Source organism: Mytilus galloprovincialis, chromosome 6 (assembly GCF_965363235.1).
Source record: "Mytilus galloprovincialis chromosome 6, xbMytGall1.hap1.1, whole genome shotgun sequence".
In the NCBI taxonomy this organism is placed as follows: domain Eukaryota; kingdom Metazoa; phylum Mollusca; class Bivalvia; order Mytilida; family Mytilidae; genus Mytilus; species Mytilus galloprovincialis.
The window spans coordinates 90,030,603-90,050,375 of record NC_134843.1 but is presented as its reverse complement, the minus strand read 5'-3'; the positions used below and the strand labels follow the sequence as shown (position 1 = coordinate 90,050,375).

The following is a 19,773-nucleotide window of genomic DNA, read 5'->3' as shown; positions in this document are numbered from 1 at the left end:
GTATCATACTATCATAAAATATATGAGAAGAACATAACCCGTGTCATGCCAACAACTGTTTTTTTAGAAATAAATGTGTTTAGTTCCGATGCAAAGACCCTATCAGTGAATCAATGTTAAAGCCAAAATATGCAATCTTTAATGACCTGACAACAGTATCGTAACTATATCCCCTTTTAATAAGTCTATTTAAAGGTTTTGTTAGTTTCTGAGGAGAATACTGACATTTTTGTGCTTTATAAAGAATATTTCCATAAAATTTTGGATGTGAAATACCTGAACGTATAAGATGTCTGCATGTTGAGTTATATTTACGAATTATTTCCTTATACCGGTGATAAAATTTAGTAAATGTTTTGACCAGTTTGTGATATCGAAAACCCTGGTGTAATAATTTTTCAGTAATACATAAATTTCTCTCGCTAAAATCTAATACATTGTTACATACACGAGCGAATCGTACAAGTTGAGATATATAAACACCATATATATATATATATATATATATATATATATATATATATATATAATGTAGGAGTTGTTTCGATAAATATATTAACATTGTGCATATACCAATTGCAAATTATGTAGTTCCTATACTTTTACGACACTTGACATCAACTCATGAAATAAATAAAACTCAGATGATGTTTATCAAGTTCGCAGCCCCATCCGGTTATATTAGATTTGGAATGATAAATCCAATGCCTCGTGTAGAGTGAGTGCCATGCTGTCTGCACTTTAGAATCATTGAAACAACTCAATGAGGGGTCCATAGGTGGCCTGTTGCAAGCCCAAGTTTCTATCACTATCCAATATACACTCATTTTCAAGTGGCAGTCAAAATTTCACCGACCTTCATCCCTACATTGTACCTTTTGTATTTATTGTTGATTTATTCTCGTTCTGAACATGGCATGACATATTTGCCATTTACTATTTGTTTACTTAAAAACTCTTTTCTATATTTACCTTACCATCTGGAAAGCTTTGAAAAGCTGAACATTTGTAAGAAAGGGATATATAAATACATCGAAACATTAGGCGCTATATTACTAAAAGGAACCTAAAATGAATAGCTAAATTTATCTATGGTGAACTTTGCCAGATGTAGTTGGAACCTTATAATTATTTTTCATACACATTGTATATCATCGTGGAATTGTGTAAATATATAATTAAGATATTTTAATATTACGTATTGTTCACGGAAATCGTGAAACCAAGGGTTTATTGAATCAAGCCGTTGATAGGACATTAGCTATGAATTAGACAGAAAATTAAAAATACTCTGATAGTTTTTTATTTCAAATATTAAGCGGAACACTGCAACAGCAGTCAGTTTGGTTCCTTTTCGACAAAATGAGATAAAAACAAGAATGTGTCCATAGTACACGAATGCCCCAACAGCACTTTAATTTTTATGTGCAGTGGACCGTGAAATGGGGGATCAAAACTCTAAATTGGCATTAGAATTAGAAAGATCATATCATAGGGAACATGTGTACTAAGTTTCAACTTGATTGGACTTAAACGTCATGAATAACTACATTGATAAAAAGCTTTAACCAAAAACTTTAACCTGAGGCGGGACAGACCAGAACGAACGAACGAACGAACGGACGGACGGACGGACGCAAAGACCAGAAATCATAATACATAAAAAAAATCACTCGTGTATAATTTGATTTGCAAGTCAATATTTCAACCTCGAGCTCATTTGCATCCTAATTCATGCAAACTTTGTTTTTTACCTTCAGTAGAGATGCATGTTCAGCATAAAATTCATTCGTAAAAATAGAATGTCAATTTTGTAAGAAAGGGGATGACATGAAAAATTATTTCGTTAACTTATCCTGATCCTCAAAAATCTTTTTAAAATAGTATAACGATGATGATTTAATGCACATTTTTAAATCTATATCATGAATCAAACAGATCAAGAAACATTGTTCTTATACGATTGCACGTACCTGTTCGTCTTTTTATATTTATATTGATGTTTATATAGGGTTATATGGCTGTCGGCAGTCTTCGTACGTCATCTCGATGAATAACTAGATAGAGTCCAGTCTGAAATAAGCTTTTTAGCTTGCTGTTCGGTGTGAGCCAAAGCTCTGTGTTGAAGGCCGTACCTTGACCTATAATGGTTTACTTTTATAAATTGTTACTTGAATGGAGAATTGTCTCATAGGCACTCATACCACATCTTCCTATATCTATCTATGAAATAATGATTCAATATCATAATTTTCTATCCATCCTTTAATGTTTCCTTGGAACTTTTTGTAATTTGAATATATGCATTCGTTTTAGTATGTTATAAATCTTATATTAGAATTTAGTTCTAATCGGGGAACATGACTTTGACAGCTAATGCCCCTTTAATGATATAAATGCCTCAGAAGTTACACATTACATGTATATTGATATAAATGCCTCAGAAGTTACACATTACATGTATATTGATATAAATGCCTCAGAAGTTACACATTACATGTATATTGATATAAATGCCTCAGAAGTTACACATTACATGTATATTGATATAAATGCCTCAGAAGTTACACATTACATGTATATTGATATAAATGCCTTAGAAGTTACACATTACATGTATATTGATATAAGTCTTTCACTTCAAAGTACAACGTTTATCTACTCAAAGTATGTTACATTATAAAATGCATATTTACTGTGTAAACGGATTATCTTACATCGAATTACCAAAGGGTTTTGCGTACAAATACTATGAAAGTGCTTTAATTCGTGGTTATGCAAATATATCGGATAAATTGTTAAGCAGATTCAACTGTTCAACTGTACAACGACATTGATTTCGTTTAACATCCAATAACTATTTCATTTTGTTTAACATCCAATAACTATTTCATTTTGTTTAACATCCAATAACTATTTCATTTTGTTTAACATCCAATAATGATTTAAGTCAATAACATTTGGACGTATTTCAGAAGTGACCAAAAAGTAGTTGATAATTATAGATAATTTAGTGTTAACACTTAAAAACAACAGGTATTAAACGGGACTCCATAAAGAGTTACAGTTGCAAGTGGAAAACGATGAGCAGCATACATTTTCAAACAATTTGGCACCTTGGATTCAGTCTAACCTTGAAAGCAGTTTTGATATCTTATGATCATTAAACGCTGCATTATTATTATATAAGATTGCTCTAATGTTTGTTGATAAAACAACGTCGTATTTAGTCATATACACAAATCAATAGTGAAATCAAAAAAAAATCAGTTCATGGTAGAATAACTTTGAAAACATGCGTCAACGTCCTCGTTGCATTATGTCCGTTGTATGTACAGGAAATATTCTTTAAAAAGACATTTTGTATTTATCTGAACCATATGTTTGCATATCAATCCGTAAGCAGTGTGTTATTTCAAAGTCAATCAATAAAGATTACGAACAAATGATTATAATAGTTAGACCTTAAGTATTGTATTTTCAGTTTCCTTAGGCGGTTTTAGATTCAGAAATTCAACATTTGGCACAAATTGTCATTATGTGACTTTTCCCCCTATAGTGTGTACTATATTACTATACGAAATTCAGCCAGAACATGAATGCACTATTTGCCACTGGACCTTTAGCCATCAACAACCAATCAATTATATACGTAATGCCTTACTAGAACAGCTTAACTTTTTACTTATAAAAAGATATGTTTTTTTCTGAAAGCAAAACCTGATTGTTTTTATATCAGCTAGTGACTAACATTGCGTTTTGATGACAATTGAGTATAAAGGAGAAAAAAGGAAAATCACAAAAATACTGAACTCCGAGGAAAATTCAACACAGAAAGTCCCCAATCAAATGGCAAAATCAAAAGATCTAACACATCAAACGAATGGACAACAACTGTCATATTTCTGACAGGTCGATGTCCTTATGTAGAAAATGGTGGATTAAACCTGGTTTTATAGCTAGCTAAACCTCTCACTTGTATGACAGTCGTATAAAATTAAAGAACAGACAGAAAGTTGACAGTAAAAAAATATGGAAAGAAAAAGCGACAACAAAAAAGAAAATTTACACAAAAAGCTGTCAATTAAACACAACAGTTGAAACTTGAAAATATGCAAGACGAATCAAATTAAAACCCGGAGAACTCAGGTGCTCCGAAAGGGTAACCATGTTCTGCTCCACTGATGGCATTCATCAAATAAAACTAGCCATTCAGAACATAACAGAACACGTTAAATCAAACTACAAAATGCAAAAATTCACAATCAATCAAAAATCCTACGTAAGGAAAATGATTTGATTAGTTATCAAAGGTACCAGGATTATAATATAGTACGTCAGACGCTCGTTTCGTCTACATAAGACTCATCAGTGACGCTCACATCAAAATATTTATAAGGCTAAACAGTACAAAGTTTAAGAGCATTGGGGATCCAAAATTCCAAAAAGTTGTGCCAAATACGGCTATGGTATATATATATCTATGCCTTAAAAGATGCTTAATGAGTCATTTTGTTTTAACGCTTATGACTTTAATACTTATCGGTGATTTATTAAAAGTAAACGGGATCAATTTAAAGTTTAGTAAGATATGTTGTGACTGTTATTCATAAATTAAGAATATTACAACTGTTACATTATTTTTACTATTTTTTGTATGTCCCTTGTTTGAACATATAACTTCTTTCCTAGTCAAAATTAATGTTAATACATCTTTGGCTTTCTAGATTTTTGGGTTCTTTGTGAAGGTAAATCCAGAGACAAGCACTTCGGAAGTACTAAATAAATAAAGTTTAGTAAGATATATTGTAACAGTTATTAATACTTTAAGAATATTACAACTGTTACATTATTTTTACTATTTTGTATGTCCCTTCTTTGAACTTGTAATTTCTTTGCTAGTCAAACGTTTATACATCTTTGGCTTTCTAGATTTTGGGGGTTTTTGTGAAGGTAAATCCAGAGACAAGCACTTCGAAAGTACTTAATAAATAAGTTTGGTTTTTTTTTCATTTAAAACTACGTCAGTTTTAAAATACAGACTTATTAATAGTAACGACTTGTTCACCATCTATAGTATGTTAAAGATAATTTCCTCTGTATGGCCTTAAATATTATATATGGCATATGCATTATTCAATATTTATCAAACACATGTAAACAAAGCGATATAAAATGCAATATACTGCTAGTGTCGTAAATCAACAAAAGATGAAGATGTGTCGCTGCCGAATTAAAATTTACATGGCAGTTTTTTCAGGGATGGCCATATGTCTTCTTCTCAGAGAAAAGGGTATGTTATTATCTTAAACTAGGAATTAACCAAAATGAAATAAAGTGCGTTTATGATCCGGAAAAATATTAAATGTTAAAATTTACTTGACGCGAATCTAAGTGGTTCTTATTTGAAAAATAGTGGATGTAAAACAAGATTTTTCGTTTAATTTACATTTGAAAAACCACATGTTAGTGTTACTCTCGGCAAATATTTTTAAAACGGTATTACATAACATCACATCTCTTCTTATGAATGAAAACCTTTTATCCTGTCAAAAGTTTTTTTTTTTTTTTGTGAAACATAAACATGCTACTATACAATGCATGTTGTAATTTACTTTTAACTGTCAAAAACGCTACGCAGATGTCTCTGTAATACGTCATAGAAAATAATTGTATAATTATCCAATTACCAGTTTCCTACTCAGAATTGACCAATTGGCATCACACGCAAGAAAGAAGACTTTACCTTGATTTCAAAAAAATGAAATCTATTACAGAACCCATGATTAAAATAAATGTAAGTATACTTCAAGTATTTCCCTATAATAGTCTAGATTGCTGGTGTGTGTTTGGTGTTCTGGCCTGTTCAATGGTGTAAAGAAACATAGGAAGATGAAAATAGAAATGGGGAATCTGTCAAAAAGACAACAACCCGACCATAGAGCAGAAAAAGCCCAAGATCCCCAATGTTTCTTCAACACAGCGAGAAAATCCTGCTCTATAAAGTGAAAATGAACCTTATACTAAACTCAAAAACATATAAATGAACTAAAATTAAAAAAAAAAAGAACACGAAAGGCTAGCACAGGCCAGAGGCTCCTGACTTGGGACAGGCGCAAACATATGTAAGACGCGATGTGTACTAGTATTTGTCCTAGCATCACATTATGATCAAATCACAACCCAAAGAGATATTTAAGAAAAGAGGTGGAATTGAGCAAGTTGATATTTTGAACATATAACCATTTTAGATGTGTATCAAATTTGACTAATATAATAACTCCTTCCGTTTAAATTAAAAGCAGTTTAGTCATTTGCATACATCAGTTGAAATGCTTTAGATATTCTGGTACATGTACAATCGAATTCTTTGAGAACACTTTCACTACGTACTAAAACAAACTGACAAGATACAAACATTGACATATTAAAGATGTACAAATGTATCAAAGGGAGAACCAGAACTCATAAGTGGGAGAGAGACCGACAAATATTAGTCATAAGTGTGAGAGAGACCGACAAATATTAGTCATAAGTGTGAGAGAGACCGACAAATATTAGTCATAAGTGTGAGAGAGACCGACAAATATTAGTCATAAACGAAATATGACGAAAAGACGACCACTACATGAAAAACTAATGACTCAGCAACATCAACTGTTTACCACTTTTTGGTTCTAGATATTTCGATATGTACATGTATCACATGCGCAGGCTAATAACTTCTCATGAGGGGTGCTCGAAACAAAAAACAATAAAGTCTCAGGCTTTGCTGAGCAATAAAGTCAAATAGAAAATCATTTCAAAGCACAACAAATTGCTGACGGGCTAACGACTAATGCTACAGCTATCAGCCTAAGGATATCTTTGACCATTTGTAGTTCGAGATCACTTGTTACCGATTTAATTGTTCAATCGGTCATTTGTAGTTCACGAGCACTGGCCATAGAGTCAATGGTACAATTGGTCATGTTGAGTCCACGTGCATGCACTGGCTACAAAGCCAATGATAAAGATAACAATGTAAAATTGATTTAAATTATGCGGTTTTTTTTTTTAATTTGCGTGAAATCTGGTTTGAAAAATGTACAAAATTTACAAATTTAAAGTGTCAATTGATGACTTGCATAGATGAGTTTATACATTTTAGCTCTAGACATTCAGGGTCGATCTTGAAACAAATCATACTTTTGGTACCAAAAGCATTGTTTCAAATTTCTTGTATTTCAGGCATCCACTACCGAATGTGGTAGTTGCAAAAACGACGACTACAGTACCACAGCCACAAAGGTGAGTCTTTTACAATCATCACATGTTCCTTAATGGAGGTGTTTTAGATAGTGACAAAATTGCGTTTTACAACTGGCCAGCTACGGAACCCTTTTGTATTGTTAAACTTTCTAGGGTTTATCAAGGTCGGAGATTGTGTCACTTTCTCTACGCGCAACATCAGATTCTAACGTCCCTATTTCGACCGTGAGTGGCTGTGTATTATACAGTAACGTGTGAAAGTTATTTGTTATCATAGTTGGAATTGAAAAACAACACATATCATTGGTTTGTAAAAAGTAAATCATTATAGGTTAAAGTACGGTCTTCAACAAAAACGGCATGTTCTGTTCGGAATGTGTGATTGCTTCTTGTTATCGTTATAACTTTAATCCTCCTTTTGATCTTTCGATCATTGATGAGAACATTAACTAATATCATTAGAGCTTGACTTGAATTTGAGCTATGTGTGCTCTATGCCTTAAGTCCTTTTGTGAGTAGTTTTTTGTGTGTTTTGTTTCGATATAATGAGACAAGCAATTTTCAACAGATTTCTATATAGATTGTTTTCTGTGCCTCTTTGTCCACGGTTAAGGAATGGGTTTGGCACCAGTAAACAGGTTTAACCCCGCCACATCCTGTGTGTTCCTATCAAGGAGCTTGTAATTTGTGGTTGTAATTTTTTTCCTGCATAACATATTTGTTTTACGTTTATTGTTTTGAAATTAATTTAGCCCGTCAATTTCTTGTTTGAATATAAAAAAAGAAGATGTGACATGATTGCCAATGAGACAACTCTCCACAAGTTGTTTTTACTTATGTCATACAGGGACAGCTTTTTAACTAGCTTTATGGTCTGATTTCGTTATCTTCATATTTTTTTATATGTTCTAAACACTGGTTAAAAACTATTTGAATTTTTATCATATTATTAAAAAGTGTATACTGTATTACAGGTATTGAATACGGAGCTTATCAATCTAGATAATAATAAACAAAGACTAGATAGGCTGTCGAGAATTTGTAAACAGAAACCAAATACCTTCAAACATAAGTCGAAGAGGAATCCTTACATTTTCAACACATTTGTTAGTGATCGTCATAATTTAATATTCTGTCAAATTCAAAAGGCAGCTTCAACGTTCTGGAAAAGGATCATATTCAACCAGACAACACCAGGAACAAGGGGACTACCAAGCATTACCAATCTTGGGGTAGCAGAAGACAAATTCAAACATTATTTTAAATTCTTGTTTGTTCGAGATCCTTATAATCGACTGTTTTCTGGATATATAGATAAATTATTTAATCCAAATGTTATGTATTGGAAGGCTGTCGGTATTCCTGCAAAACGCCTCAGTTACCCTGAAGCTAAAAGGTCGTGTGGCCATGACGTCACATTTGCCGAATTTATCAATTACATAATTGCATTGGAAAAGACACCGGACAGACGAGACCGTCATTTTTTCTCAATGTATGAACACTGTGCACCTTGTGAACACAAAATTGATTATATCGGAAAAATGGAGACGTTCCGAAATGATTCTAAATTCATTTTAGATACTCTTAAAATGGACAACAACATTAGAAACCAGTTTGAATATATGCTTTCAAACTCATCAATTAATGAAATAATAAACATTGCAAATAGACTGTTTCAATTCAAAACTAAAATTTTAAAATGTATGACTATGTATGATGCAGTACTAAGAATATGGAGACAATTACAAATAAAGGGAATACTTAGTCGTCAAATAGTAATACCATTTAAACCAGACACTGTTGTCAAATTGACAAAAAGTAAATTCATCAAGACCGTGTTAGAGGCATACAAATCATCAAAATCTGATGTTTCTAAAAAAAATAATAAACAAGATGCTTTTAGCGAAGCATATTCAACAGTTCCAAGACAGACATTGATGAGGTTAAAACAAGTTGTTGAAAATGATTGTTTGTTATTCGGTTATGAAACTGAACCTAAGCGTGTGTTTAATGCTCAATCTTTTGTTAAATCAAATTTTTTTAAATTGTGATCTTTATATAATAAAATTTTAGACATGTTGTATTCACTCTGATATAGATTAAATCATTATTTTTGCGACAATACTACACTTTTAATTATGTGGTGTACTTGAGGATCGATCTATGTGTACCCTGTTTCAAAAGATAAGTTTAATATGATAGATTTACTCTCCTTAAAAAAGGGGTCATGGCACATATTTTTTTGTTAGACAATTTAAACCTATACATATAAAAAAAGAAGATGTGGTATGATTTCCAATGAGACAACTGTCCACAAGAGACCAAAATGACACAGACATTAACAACTATAGGTCACCATACGGCTAAAGTCAGCTATAAAAGGCCCCGATAAGACAATGTAAAACAATTCAAACGAGAAAACTAACCTCATTTATGTATAAAAAAAAATGAACGAAAAACAAATATGTAACACATAAACAAACGACAACCACTGAATTACAGGCTCCTGACTTGGGACAGGTACATACATAAATAATATTATGGCGGGGTTAAACATGTTAGCGGGATCCCAATCTTCCCCCTAACCTGGAACAGTGGTATAACAGCTAGTACAACATAAAAACGAACTATAAAAATCAGTTGAAAAAGGCTTAACTCATCAGATGGACACTTATTACAAAACTACCGAAAACTAATTTTGGTTATAACATATGAATTAAAATAAAACACGTATCACTGTATACATGTAGTTAAAGTTAAAAACTGTACAACGATAACAAGGACTTTCAAAAAAGAATTTTGGAAAACACAAACATTACTTAGGATAATAGATAGTAATTTAAAAGAACATTTATTATGATATTTATTTTACTTTTACTTGAATATGTTATAATTTACATGTCAGTATATGGTCTTTTATAAGCTGACGTTAAAGAAAATTGAAATCTAAAAATTTCAAACAACTGTTACAGTAAATTTATATCATGTTTTATGTTCCTTTGGATTTCAAACTAAATATGAAGAAGTTGGGTTGCTTCCCCTAAATGGATACTCGAGTTGTGGCCAATATAGTAAAAAAAATCAAAGTATCATTGCTTGAACTGCCAAATGCTCGACGAAACCTCTTTCAAAATTGTTAACCTATATTCCACGGTTAATAAAACGTAACTAATAAGTAACTTTTATCATGTGTTCTCGTGGGACCTTTTACTGAATGTGTGTTCTCAAGAGGAAAACAGTTACTCCGGAGGCGGTGTTGATCATATGTGTAGTCTAAAAATTCAAACGATCTGCTTGATTACTACATCATATGTATTAACAATCAAAGAACTCCTCTATCTAAACGTATTAAAGACAGATAGAAAAAAAATAGTTTAACTTTCATATTGTTTTATAAAAAATACCAACGAAGATGCAAGTGTTTTGCTTTTACGAAGGGGCAAATAATATTTTGTTAAATAAGACCTCTTCTTCAAACAAATAATTTTCAAAAAACACTGTCAAACATCAAAACATACTATCCACACTGATCTGTTTCTATACTTATTTAAATGCAAAGTGAGAAAAACCATGCGACGCAACCTCAAAATTTCACCTTAGTTTTTTCGTTTGAGTGTGACACATTTCGAGTCTTTTATTACATACTATACTGTATGTTTTTTCCCTCATTGCTGAAGTCTGTACGATAATCTACCGTTGAAAAGGCAATCCTTATCAATTAATTCTATTAACAAATAAAAACCCGATTTTGCCTAATATTCTATTTTGTCTTATAACAGTTACATTAATTTATTTTCAATAATTTCGATTTGCTTTATACAAGTATATGTATCTTCACGACGTTCCTGGCGTACTAAACTCCAAAAACATAATTATCCCCCTTTGATTTCGTTGTCTACACATAAAGTCCCTGTTCAAACACTGTTTTTCTTATTTTTTCATTCACTATCCCAATTCATTCCTTCTTTATTTATGTATAGGGGTAAATTCGGAGAGAAATATACGTCATCTGGGACCGCCCATTTGGGGGAGAGCTTTCTGTATAGAACTGAAGTCCTGTGCTCTTCTGATTGGCAGATAATTTTGTAATAAATAATTTTTGATAGATTGATCAACATAAGAGTCAAAAAAAGGGACCCAAAAAAAATCTTAAAAATGAATGCTGAATGTACCTTTTTTTACTACATGATTAAAAAGTAATGGGGTCAGTAAAGGAATGAAGGGCGAATCTATAGTGTTTGTAAACAAGGCCATGTCAATGCCCAAAAATGCCATGTGTAGATACTTATTGTGTAGAATTTAAGGATGTTTGCAAAAAGTTCATTTTCGCAAACACCTTCTCTCAGAAAACATTTACATTATTCTGTATATTCAATGTTTGTGCAAGTCGAGTTACTCTGGTTTCTCTTCAAACCACGAATATATCTTTCGCCTTTTACTAAAGATATCCGTGGAGAGGAACAATTAATGAGTCTATAGACAATTTCTCTACACCCACTTTACGTGGGTAACATAAACAACATGAAATATGCAGCTTGGTCCCCCCTTTTCCTCGCTATTAATTTTTTTTTTATCTCTCTCCATCAAATGTAGCATTACCTAGAAAAAAGACCACATGTAAAAAAAAATCGAAAACACTGACTATTATAGACTTATTTCTAGTTCGTGCTTAGAGGGGAAGCAAAGAAATTAGAAAGAAGCACTTGCAGAAGTTTGTCATGCCCAATATAAAGAGAGTGATTTACGGAGATTTCTTTGCGTGCGCCATGCGCCATGACGCTACTCTTCTCTGTAGCGTTTCAGTTTGAGTTTATTCACGGCAAAGTAGCGATTAGTTTAAGAGCATGTTTTTCCATCCAATAAGTTGTTTTCTATAGCTTAGCGTGTTTTGACAAAGTGAAATACATGATTTCATTACGCATACGTTGTATATTCGTTCTTATACTGTGTGTATGTGCATTGCCGTGGCTCCATTCGGTTGTAATATGATCACGTTGTTACACAACAAAAATATGAAAAATCTATCAAATTCATAAATTGCCAACATGGTTCTACGGCATAAATGTGCCATGTGTAGATACTTATTGTGTAGAATTTAAGGATGTTTGCAAAAAGTTCATTTTCGCAAACACCTTCTCTCAGAAAACATTTACATTATTCTGTATATTCAATGTTTGTGCAAGTCGAGTTACTCTGGTTTCTCTTCAAACCACGAATATATCTTTCGCCTTTTACTAAAGATATCCGTGGAGAGGAACAATTAATGAGTCTATAGACAATTTCTCTACACCCACTTTACGTGGGTAACATAAACAACATGAAATATGCAGCTTGGTCCCCCCTTTTCCTCGCTATTAATTTTTTTTTTATCTCTCTCCATCAAATGTAGCATTACCTAGAAAAAAGACCACATGTAAAAAAAAATCGAAAACACTGACTATTATAGACTTATTTCTAGTTCGTGCTTAGAGGGGAAGCAAAGAAATTAGAAAGAAGCACTTGCAGAAGTTTGTCATGCCCAATATAAAGAGAGTGATTTACGGAGATTTCTTTGCGTGCGCCATGCGCCATGACGCTACTCTTCTCTGTAGCGTTTCAGTTTGAGTTTATTCACGGCAAAGTAGCGATTAGTTTAAGAGCATGTTTTTCCATCCAATAAGTTGTTTTCTATAGCTTAGCGTGTTTTGACAAAGTGAAATACATGATTTCATTACGCATACGTTGTATATTCGTTCTTATACTGTGTGTATGTGCATTGCCGTGGCTCCATTCGGTTGTAATATGATCACGTTGTTACACAACAAAAATATGAAAAATCTATCAAATTCATAAATTGCCAACATGGTTCTACGGCATAAATGTGCCATGTGTAGATACTTATTGTGTAGAATTTAAGGATGTTTGCAAAAAGTTCATTTTCGCAAACACCTTCTCTCAGAAAACATTTACATTATTCTGTATATTCAATGTTTGTGCAAGTCGAGTTACTCTGGTTTCTCTTCAAACCACGAATATATCTTTCGCCTTTTACTAAAGATATCCGTGGAGAGGAACAATTAATGAGTCTATAGACAATTTCTCTACACCCACTTTACGTGGGTAACATAAACAACATGAAATATGCAGCTTGGTCCCCCCTTTTCCTCGCTATTAATTTTTTTTTTATCTCTCTCCATCAAATGTAGCATTACCTAGAAAAAAGACCACATGTAAAAAAAAATCGAAAACACTGACTATTATAGACTTATTTCTAGTTCGTGCTTAGAGGGGAAGCAAAGAAATTAGAAAGAAGCACTTGCAGAAGTTTGTCATGCCCAATATAAAGAGAGTGATTTACGGAGATTTCTTTGCGTGCGCCATGCGCCATGACGCTACTCTTCTCTGTAGCGTTTCAGTTTGAGTTTATTCACGGCAAAGTAGCGATTAGTTTAAGAGCATGTTTTTCCATCCAATAAGTTGTTTTCTATAGCTTAGCGTGTTTTGACAAAGTGAAATACATGATTTCATTACGCATACGTTGTATATTCGTTCTTATACTGTGTGTATGTGCATTGCCGTGGCTCCATTCGGTTGTAATATGATCACGTTGTTACACAACAAAAATATGAAAAATCTATCAAATTCATAAATTGCCAACATGGTTCTACGGCATAAATGTGCCATGTGTAGATACTTATTGTGTAGAATTTAAGGATGTTTGCAAAAAGTTCATTTTCGCAAACACCTTCTCTCAGAAAACATTTACATTATTCTGTATATTCAATGTTTGTGCAAGTCGAGTTACTCTGGTTTCTCTTCAAACCACGAATATATCTTTCGCCTTTTACTAAAGATATCCGTGGAGAGGAACAATTAATGAGTCTATAGACAATTTCTCTACACCCACTTTACGTGGGTAACATAAACAACATGAAATATGCAGCTTGGTCCCCCCTTTTCCTCGCTATTAATTTTTTTTTTATCTCTCTCCATCAAATGTAGCATTACCTAGAAAAAAGACCACATGTAAAAAAAAATCGAAAACACTGACTATTATAGACTTATTTCTAGTTCGTGCTTAGAGGGGAAGCAAAGAAATTAGAAAGAAGCACTTGCAGAAGTTTGTCATGCCCAATATAAAGAGAGTGATTTACGGAGATTTCTTTGCGTGCGCCATGCGCCATGACGCTACTCTTCTCTGTAGCGTTTCAGTTTGAGTTTATTCACGGCAAAGTAGCGATTAGTTTAAGAGCATGTTTTTCCATCCAATAAGTTGTTTTCTATAGCTTAGCGTGTTTTGACAAAGTGAAATACATGATTTCATTACGCATACGTTGTATATTCGTTCTTATACTGTGTGTATGTGCATTGCCGTGGCTCCATTCGGTTGTAATATGATCACGTTGTTACACAACAAAAATATGAAAAATCTATCAAATTCATAAATTGCCAACATGGTTCTACGGCATAAATGTGCCATGTGTAGATACTTATTGTGTAGAATTTAAGGATGTTTGCAAAAAGTTCATTTTCGCAAACACCTTCTCTCAGAAAACATTTACATTATTCTGTATATTCAATGTTTGTGCAAGTCGAGTTACTCTGGTTTCTCTTCAAACCACGAATATATCTTTCGCCTTTTACTAAAGATATCCGTGGAGAGGAACAATTAATGAGTCTATAGACAATTTCTCTACACCCACTTTACGTGGGTAACATAAACAACATGAAATATGCAGCTTGGTCCCCCCTTTTCCTCGCTATTAATTTTTTTTTTATCTCTCTCCATCAAATGTAGCATTACCTAGAAAAAAGACCACATGTAAAAAAAAATCGAAAACACTGACTATTATAGACTTATTTCTAGTTCGTGCTTAGAGGGGAAGCAAAGAAATTAGAAAGAAGCACTTGCAGAAGTTTGTCATGCCCAATATAAAGAGAGTGATTTACGGAGATTTCTTTGCGTGCGCCATGCGCCATGACGCTACTCTTCTCTGTAGCGTTTCAGTTTGAGTTTATTCACGGCAAAGTAGCGATTAGTTTAAGAGCATGTTTTTCCATCCAATAAGTTGTTTTCTATAGCTTAGCGTGTTTTGACAAAGTGAAATACATGATTTCATTACGCATACGTTGTATATTCGTTCTTATACTGTGTGTATGTGCATTGCCGTGGCTCCATTCGGTTGTAATATGATCACGTTGTTACACAACAAAAATATGAAAAATCTATCAAATTCATAAATTGCCAACATGGTTCTACGGCATAAATGTGCCATGTGTAGATACTTATTGTGTAGAATTTAAGGATGTTTGCAAAAAGTTCATTTTCGCAAACACCTTCTCTCAGAAAACATTTACATTATTCTGTATATTCAATGTTTGTGCAAGTCGAGTTACTCTGGTTTCTCTTCAAACCACGAATATATCTTTCGCCTTTTACTAAAGATATCCGTGGAGAGGAACAATTAATGAGTCTATAGACAATTTCTCTACACCCACTTTACGTGGGTAACATAAACAACATGAAATATGCAGCTTGGTCCCCCCTTTTCCTCGCTATTAATTTTTTTTTTATCTCTCTCCATCAAATGTAGCATTACCTAGAAAAAAGACCACATGTAAAAAAAAATCGAAAACACTGACTATTATAGACTTATTTCTAGTTCGTGCTTAGAGGGGAAGCAAAGAAATTAGAAAGAAGCACTTGCAGAAGTTTGTCATGCCCAATATAAAGAGAGTGATTTACGGAGATTTCTTTGCGTGCGCCATGCGCCATGACGCTACTCTTCTCTGTAGCGTTTCAGTTTGAGTTTATTCACGGCAAAGTAGCGATTAGTTTAAGAGCATGTTTTTCCATCCAATAAGTTGTTTTCTATAGCTTAGCGTGTTTTGACAAAGTGAAATACATGATTTCATTACGCATACGTTGTATATTCGTTCTTATACTGTGTGTATGTGCATTGCCGTGGCTCCATTCGGTTGTAATATGATCACGTTGTTACACAACAAAAATATGAAAAATCTATCAAATTCATAAATTGCCAACATGGTTCTACGGCATAAATGTGCCATGTGTAGATACTTATTGTGTAGAATTTAAGGATGTTTGCAAAAAGTTCATTTTCGCAAACACCTTCTCTCAGAAAACATTTACATTATTCTGTATATTCAATGTTTGTGCAAGTCGAGTTACTCTGGTTTCTCTTCAAACCACGAATATATCTTTCGCCTTTTACTAAAGATATCCGTGGAGAGGAACAATTAATGAGTCTATAGACAATTTCTCTACACCCACTTTACGTGGGTAACATAAACAACATGAAATATGCAGCTTGGTCCCCCCTTTTCCTCGCTATTAATTTTTTTTTTATCTCTCTCCATCAAATGTAGCATTACCTAGAAAAAAGACCACATGTAAAAAAAAATCGAAAACACTGACTATTATAGACTTATTTCTAGTTCGTGCTTAGAGGGGAAGCAAAGAAATTAGAAAGAAGCACTTGCAGAAGTTTGTCATGCCCAATATAAAGAGAGTGATTTACGGAGATTTCTTTGCGTGCGCCATGCGCCATGACGCTACTCTTCTCTGTAGCGTTTCAGTTTGAGTTTATTCACGGCAAAGTAGCGATTAGTTTAAGAGCATGTTTTTCCATCCAATAAGTTGTTTTCTATAGCTTAGCGTGTTTTGACAAAGTGAAATACATGATTTCATTACGCATACGTTGTATATTCGTTCTTATACTGTGTGTATGTGCATTGCCGTGGCTCCATTCGGTTGTAATATGATCACGTTGTTACACAACAAAAATATGAAAAATCTATCAAATTCATAAATTGCCAACATGGTTCTACGGCATAAATGTGCCATGTGTAGATACTTATTGTGTAGAATTTAAGGATGTTTGCAAAAAGTTCATTTTCGCAAACACCTTCTCTCAGAAAACATTTACATTATTCTGTATATTCAATGTTTGTGCAAGTCGAGTTACTCTGGTTTCTCTTCAAACCACGAATATATCTTTCGCCTTTTACTAAAGATATCCGTGGAGAGGAACAATTAATGAGTCTATAGACAATTTCTCTACACCCACTTTACGTGGGTAACATAAACAACATGAAATATGCAGCTTGGTCCCCCCTTTTCCTCGCTATTAATTTTTTTTTTATCTCTCTCCATCAAATGTAGCATTACCTAGAAAAAAGACCACATGTAAAAAAAAATCGAAAACACTGACTATTATAGACTTATTTCTAGTTCGTGCTTAGAGGGGAAGCAAAGAAATTAGAAAGAAGCACTTGCAGAAGTTTGTCATGCCCAATATAAAGAGAGTGATTTACGGAGATTTCTTTGCGTGCGCCATGCGCCATGACGCTACTCTTCTCTGTAGCGTTTCAGTTTGAGTTTATTCACGGCAAAGTAGCGATTAGTTTAAGAGCATGTTTTTCCATCCAATAAGTTGTTTTCTATAGCTTAGCGTGTTTTGACAAAGTGAAATACATGATTTCATTACGCATACGTTGTATATTCGTTCTTATACTGTGTGTATGTGCATTGCCGTGGCTCCATTCGGTTGTAATATGATCACGTTGTTACACAACAAAAATATGAAAAATCTATCAAATTCATAAATTGCCAACATGGTTCTACGGCATAAATGTGCCATGTGTAGATACTTATTGTGTAGAACTTAAGGATGTTTGCAAAAAGTTCATTTTCGCAAACACCTTCTCTCAGAAAACATTTACATTATTCTGTATATTCAATGTTTGTGCAAGTCGAGTTACTCTGGTTTCTCTTCAAACCACGAATATATCTTTCGCCTTTTACTAAAGATATCCGTGGAGAGGAACAATTAATGAGTCTATAGACAATTTCTCTACACCCACTTTACGTGGGTAACATAAACAACATGAAATATGCAGCTTGGTCCCCCCTTTTCCTCGCTATTAATTTTTTTTTTATCTCTCTCCATCAAATGTAGCATTACCTAGAAAAAAGACCACATGTAAAAAAAAATCGAAAACACTGACTATTATAGACTTATTTCTAGTTCGTGCTTAGAGGGGAAGCAAAGAAATTAGAAAGAAGCACTTGCAGAAGTTTGTCATGCCCAATATAAAGAGAGTGATTTACGGAGATTTCTTTGCGTGCGCCATGCGCCATGACGCTACTCTTCTCTGTAGCGTTTCAGTTTGAGTTTATTCACGGCAAAGTAGCGATTAGTTTAAGAGCATGTTTTTCCATCCAATAAGTTGTTTTCTATAGCTTAGCGTGTTTTGACAAAGTGAAATACATGATTTCATTACGCATACGTTGTATATTCGTTCTTATACTGTGTGTATGTACATTGCCGTGGCTCCATTCGGTTGTAATATGATCACGTTGTTACACAACAAAAATATGAAAAATCTATCAAATTCATAAATTGCCAACATGGTTCTACGGCATAAATGTGCCATGTGTAGATACTTATTGTGTAGAATTTAAGGATGTTTGCAAAAAGTTCATTTTCGCAAACACCTTCTCTCAGAAAACATTTACATTATTCTGTATATTCAATGTTTGTGCAAGTCGAGTTACTCTGGTTTCTCTTCAAACCACGAATATATCTTTCGCCTTTTACTAAAGATATCCGTGGAGAGGAACAATTAATGAGTCTATAGACAATTTCTCTACACCCACTTTACGTGGGTAACATAAACAACATGAAATATGCAGCTTGGTCCCCCCTTTTCCTCGCTATTAATTTTTTTTTTATCTCTCTCCATCAAATGTAGCATTACCTAGAAAAAAGACCACATGTAAAAAAAAATCGAAAACACTGACTATTATAGACTTATTTCTAGTTCGTGCTTAGAGGGGAAGCAAAGAAATTAGAAAGAAGCACTTGCAGAAGTTTGTCATGCCCAATATAAAGAGAGTGATTTACGGAGATTTCTTTGCGTGCGCCATGCGCCATGACGCTACTCTTCTCTGTAGCGTTTCAGTTTGAGTTTATTCACGGCAAAGTAGCGATTAGTTTAAGAGCATGTTTTTCCATCCAATAAGTTGTTTTCTATAGCTTAGCGTGTTTTGACAAAGTGAAATACATGATTATTTCATTACGCATACGTTGTATATTCGTTCTTATACTGTGTGTATGTGCATTGCCGTGGCTCCATTCGGTTGTAATATGATCACGTTGTTACACAACAAAAATATGAAAAATCTATCAAATTCATAAATTGCCAACATGGTTCTACGGCATAAATGTGCCATGTGTAGATACTTATTGTGTAGAATTTAAGGATGTTTGCAAAAAGTTCATTTTCGCAAACACCTTCTCTCAGAAAACATTTACATTATTCTGTATATTCAATGTTTGTGCAAGTCGAGTTACTCTGGTTTCTCTTCAAACCACGAATATATCTTTCGCCTTTTACTAAAGATATCCGTGGAGAGGAACAATTAATGAGTCTATAGACAATTTCTCTACACCCACTTTACGTGGGTAACATAAACAACATGAAATATGCAGCTTGGTCCCCCCTTTTCCTCGCTAT

The 19,773-nt window shown here is 33.5% G+C and overlaps 1 protein-coding gene and 11 non-coding genes across 12 annotated transcripts; all 12 read left to right on the top strand.

Moving 5' to 3' along the window:
- The first annotated feature begins 6,954 nt into the window (after positions 1-6,954).
- Positions 6,955-9,310, top strand: LOC143081065 (uncharacterized). Its single transcript, XM_076257300.1, has 3 exons — positions 6,955-7,023; positions 7,231-7,290; positions 8,226-9,310. Exons 1-3 carry the CDS (start codon positions 6,955-6,957, stop codon positions 9,300-9,302), a joined length of 1,206 nt encoding a protein of 401 aa, XP_076113415.1. The 3' UTR covers positions 9,303-9,310.
- A 2,333-nt stretch (positions 9,311-11,643) lies between these two features.
- LOC143081172 (U5 spliceosomal RNA) lies at positions 11,644-11,761 on the top strand. The gene has a single exon (XR_012979905.1). It is a non-coding gene; the product is annotated as a U5 spliceosomal RNA (small nuclear RNA).
- Positions 11,762-12,439: 678 nt separating this feature from the next.
- LOC143081171 (U5 spliceosomal RNA) lies at positions 12,440-12,557 on the top strand. The gene has a single exon (XR_012979904.1). It is a non-coding gene; the product is annotated as a U5 spliceosomal RNA (small nuclear RNA).
- Positions 12,558-13,235: 678 nt separating this feature from the next.
- Positions 13,236-13,353, top strand: LOC143081170 (U5 spliceosomal RNA). Its single transcript, XR_012979903.1, has one exon. It is a non-coding gene; the product is annotated as a U5 spliceosomal RNA (small nuclear RNA).
- A 678-nt stretch (positions 13,354-14,031) lies between these two features.
- LOC143081169 (U5 spliceosomal RNA) lies at positions 14,032-14,149 on the top strand. The gene has a single exon (XR_012979902.1). It is a non-coding gene; the product is annotated as a U5 spliceosomal RNA (small nuclear RNA).
- Positions 14,150-14,827: 678 nt separating this feature from the next.
- LOC143081167 (U5 spliceosomal RNA) lies at positions 14,828-14,945 on the top strand. The gene has a single exon (XR_012979900.1). It is a non-coding gene; the product is annotated as a U5 spliceosomal RNA (small nuclear RNA).
- Positions 14,946-15,623: 678 nt separating this feature from the next.
- On the top strand, positions 15,624-15,741 carry LOC143081166 (U5 spliceosomal RNA). The gene has a single exon (XR_012979899.1). It is a non-coding gene; the product is annotated as a U5 spliceosomal RNA (small nuclear RNA).
- Positions 15,742-16,419: 678 nt separating this feature from the next.
- LOC143081165 (U5 spliceosomal RNA) lies at positions 16,420-16,537 on the top strand. Its single transcript, XR_012979898.1, has one exon. It is a non-coding gene; the product is annotated as a U5 spliceosomal RNA (small nuclear RNA).
- A 678-nt stretch (positions 16,538-17,215) lies between these two features.
- LOC143081164 (U5 spliceosomal RNA) lies at positions 17,216-17,333 on the top strand. The gene has a single exon (XR_012979897.1). It is a non-coding gene; the product is annotated as a U5 spliceosomal RNA (small nuclear RNA).
- A 678-nt stretch (positions 17,334-18,011) lies between these two features.
- On the top strand, positions 18,012-18,129 carry LOC143081163 (U5 spliceosomal RNA). Its single transcript, XR_012979896.1, has one exon. It is a non-coding gene; the product is annotated as a U5 spliceosomal RNA (small nuclear RNA).
- A 678-nt stretch (positions 18,130-18,807) lies between these two features.
- Positions 18,808-18,925, top strand: LOC143081161 (U5 spliceosomal RNA). The gene has a single exon (XR_012979895.1). It is a non-coding gene; the product is annotated as a U5 spliceosomal RNA (small nuclear RNA).
- Positions 18,926-19,606: 681 nt separating this feature from the next.
- Positions 19,607-19,724, top strand: LOC143081160 (U5 spliceosomal RNA). The gene has a single exon (XR_012979894.1). It is a non-coding gene; the product is annotated as a U5 spliceosomal RNA (small nuclear RNA).
- The last annotated feature ends 49 nt before the right edge of the window (positions 19,725-19,773 follow it).

What these genes read in the sequence shown, in the direction of transcription:
- LOC143081065 (XM_076257300.1), top strand. Translation starts at nt 6,955, where the DNA reads ATGGTACAATTGGTCATGTTGAGTCCACGTGCATGCACTGGCTACAAA. An exon ending in CCAATGATAAAGATAACAAT is followed by an intron (nt 7,024 to 7,230) that starts GTAAAATTGATT and finishes CTTGTATTTCAG; the next exon opens with GCATCCACTACCGAATGTGG. An exon ending in ACAGTACCACAGCCACAAAG is followed by an intron (nt 7,291 to 8,225) that starts GTGAGTCTTTTA and finishes ACTGTATTACAG; the next exon opens with GTATTGAATACGGAGCTTAT.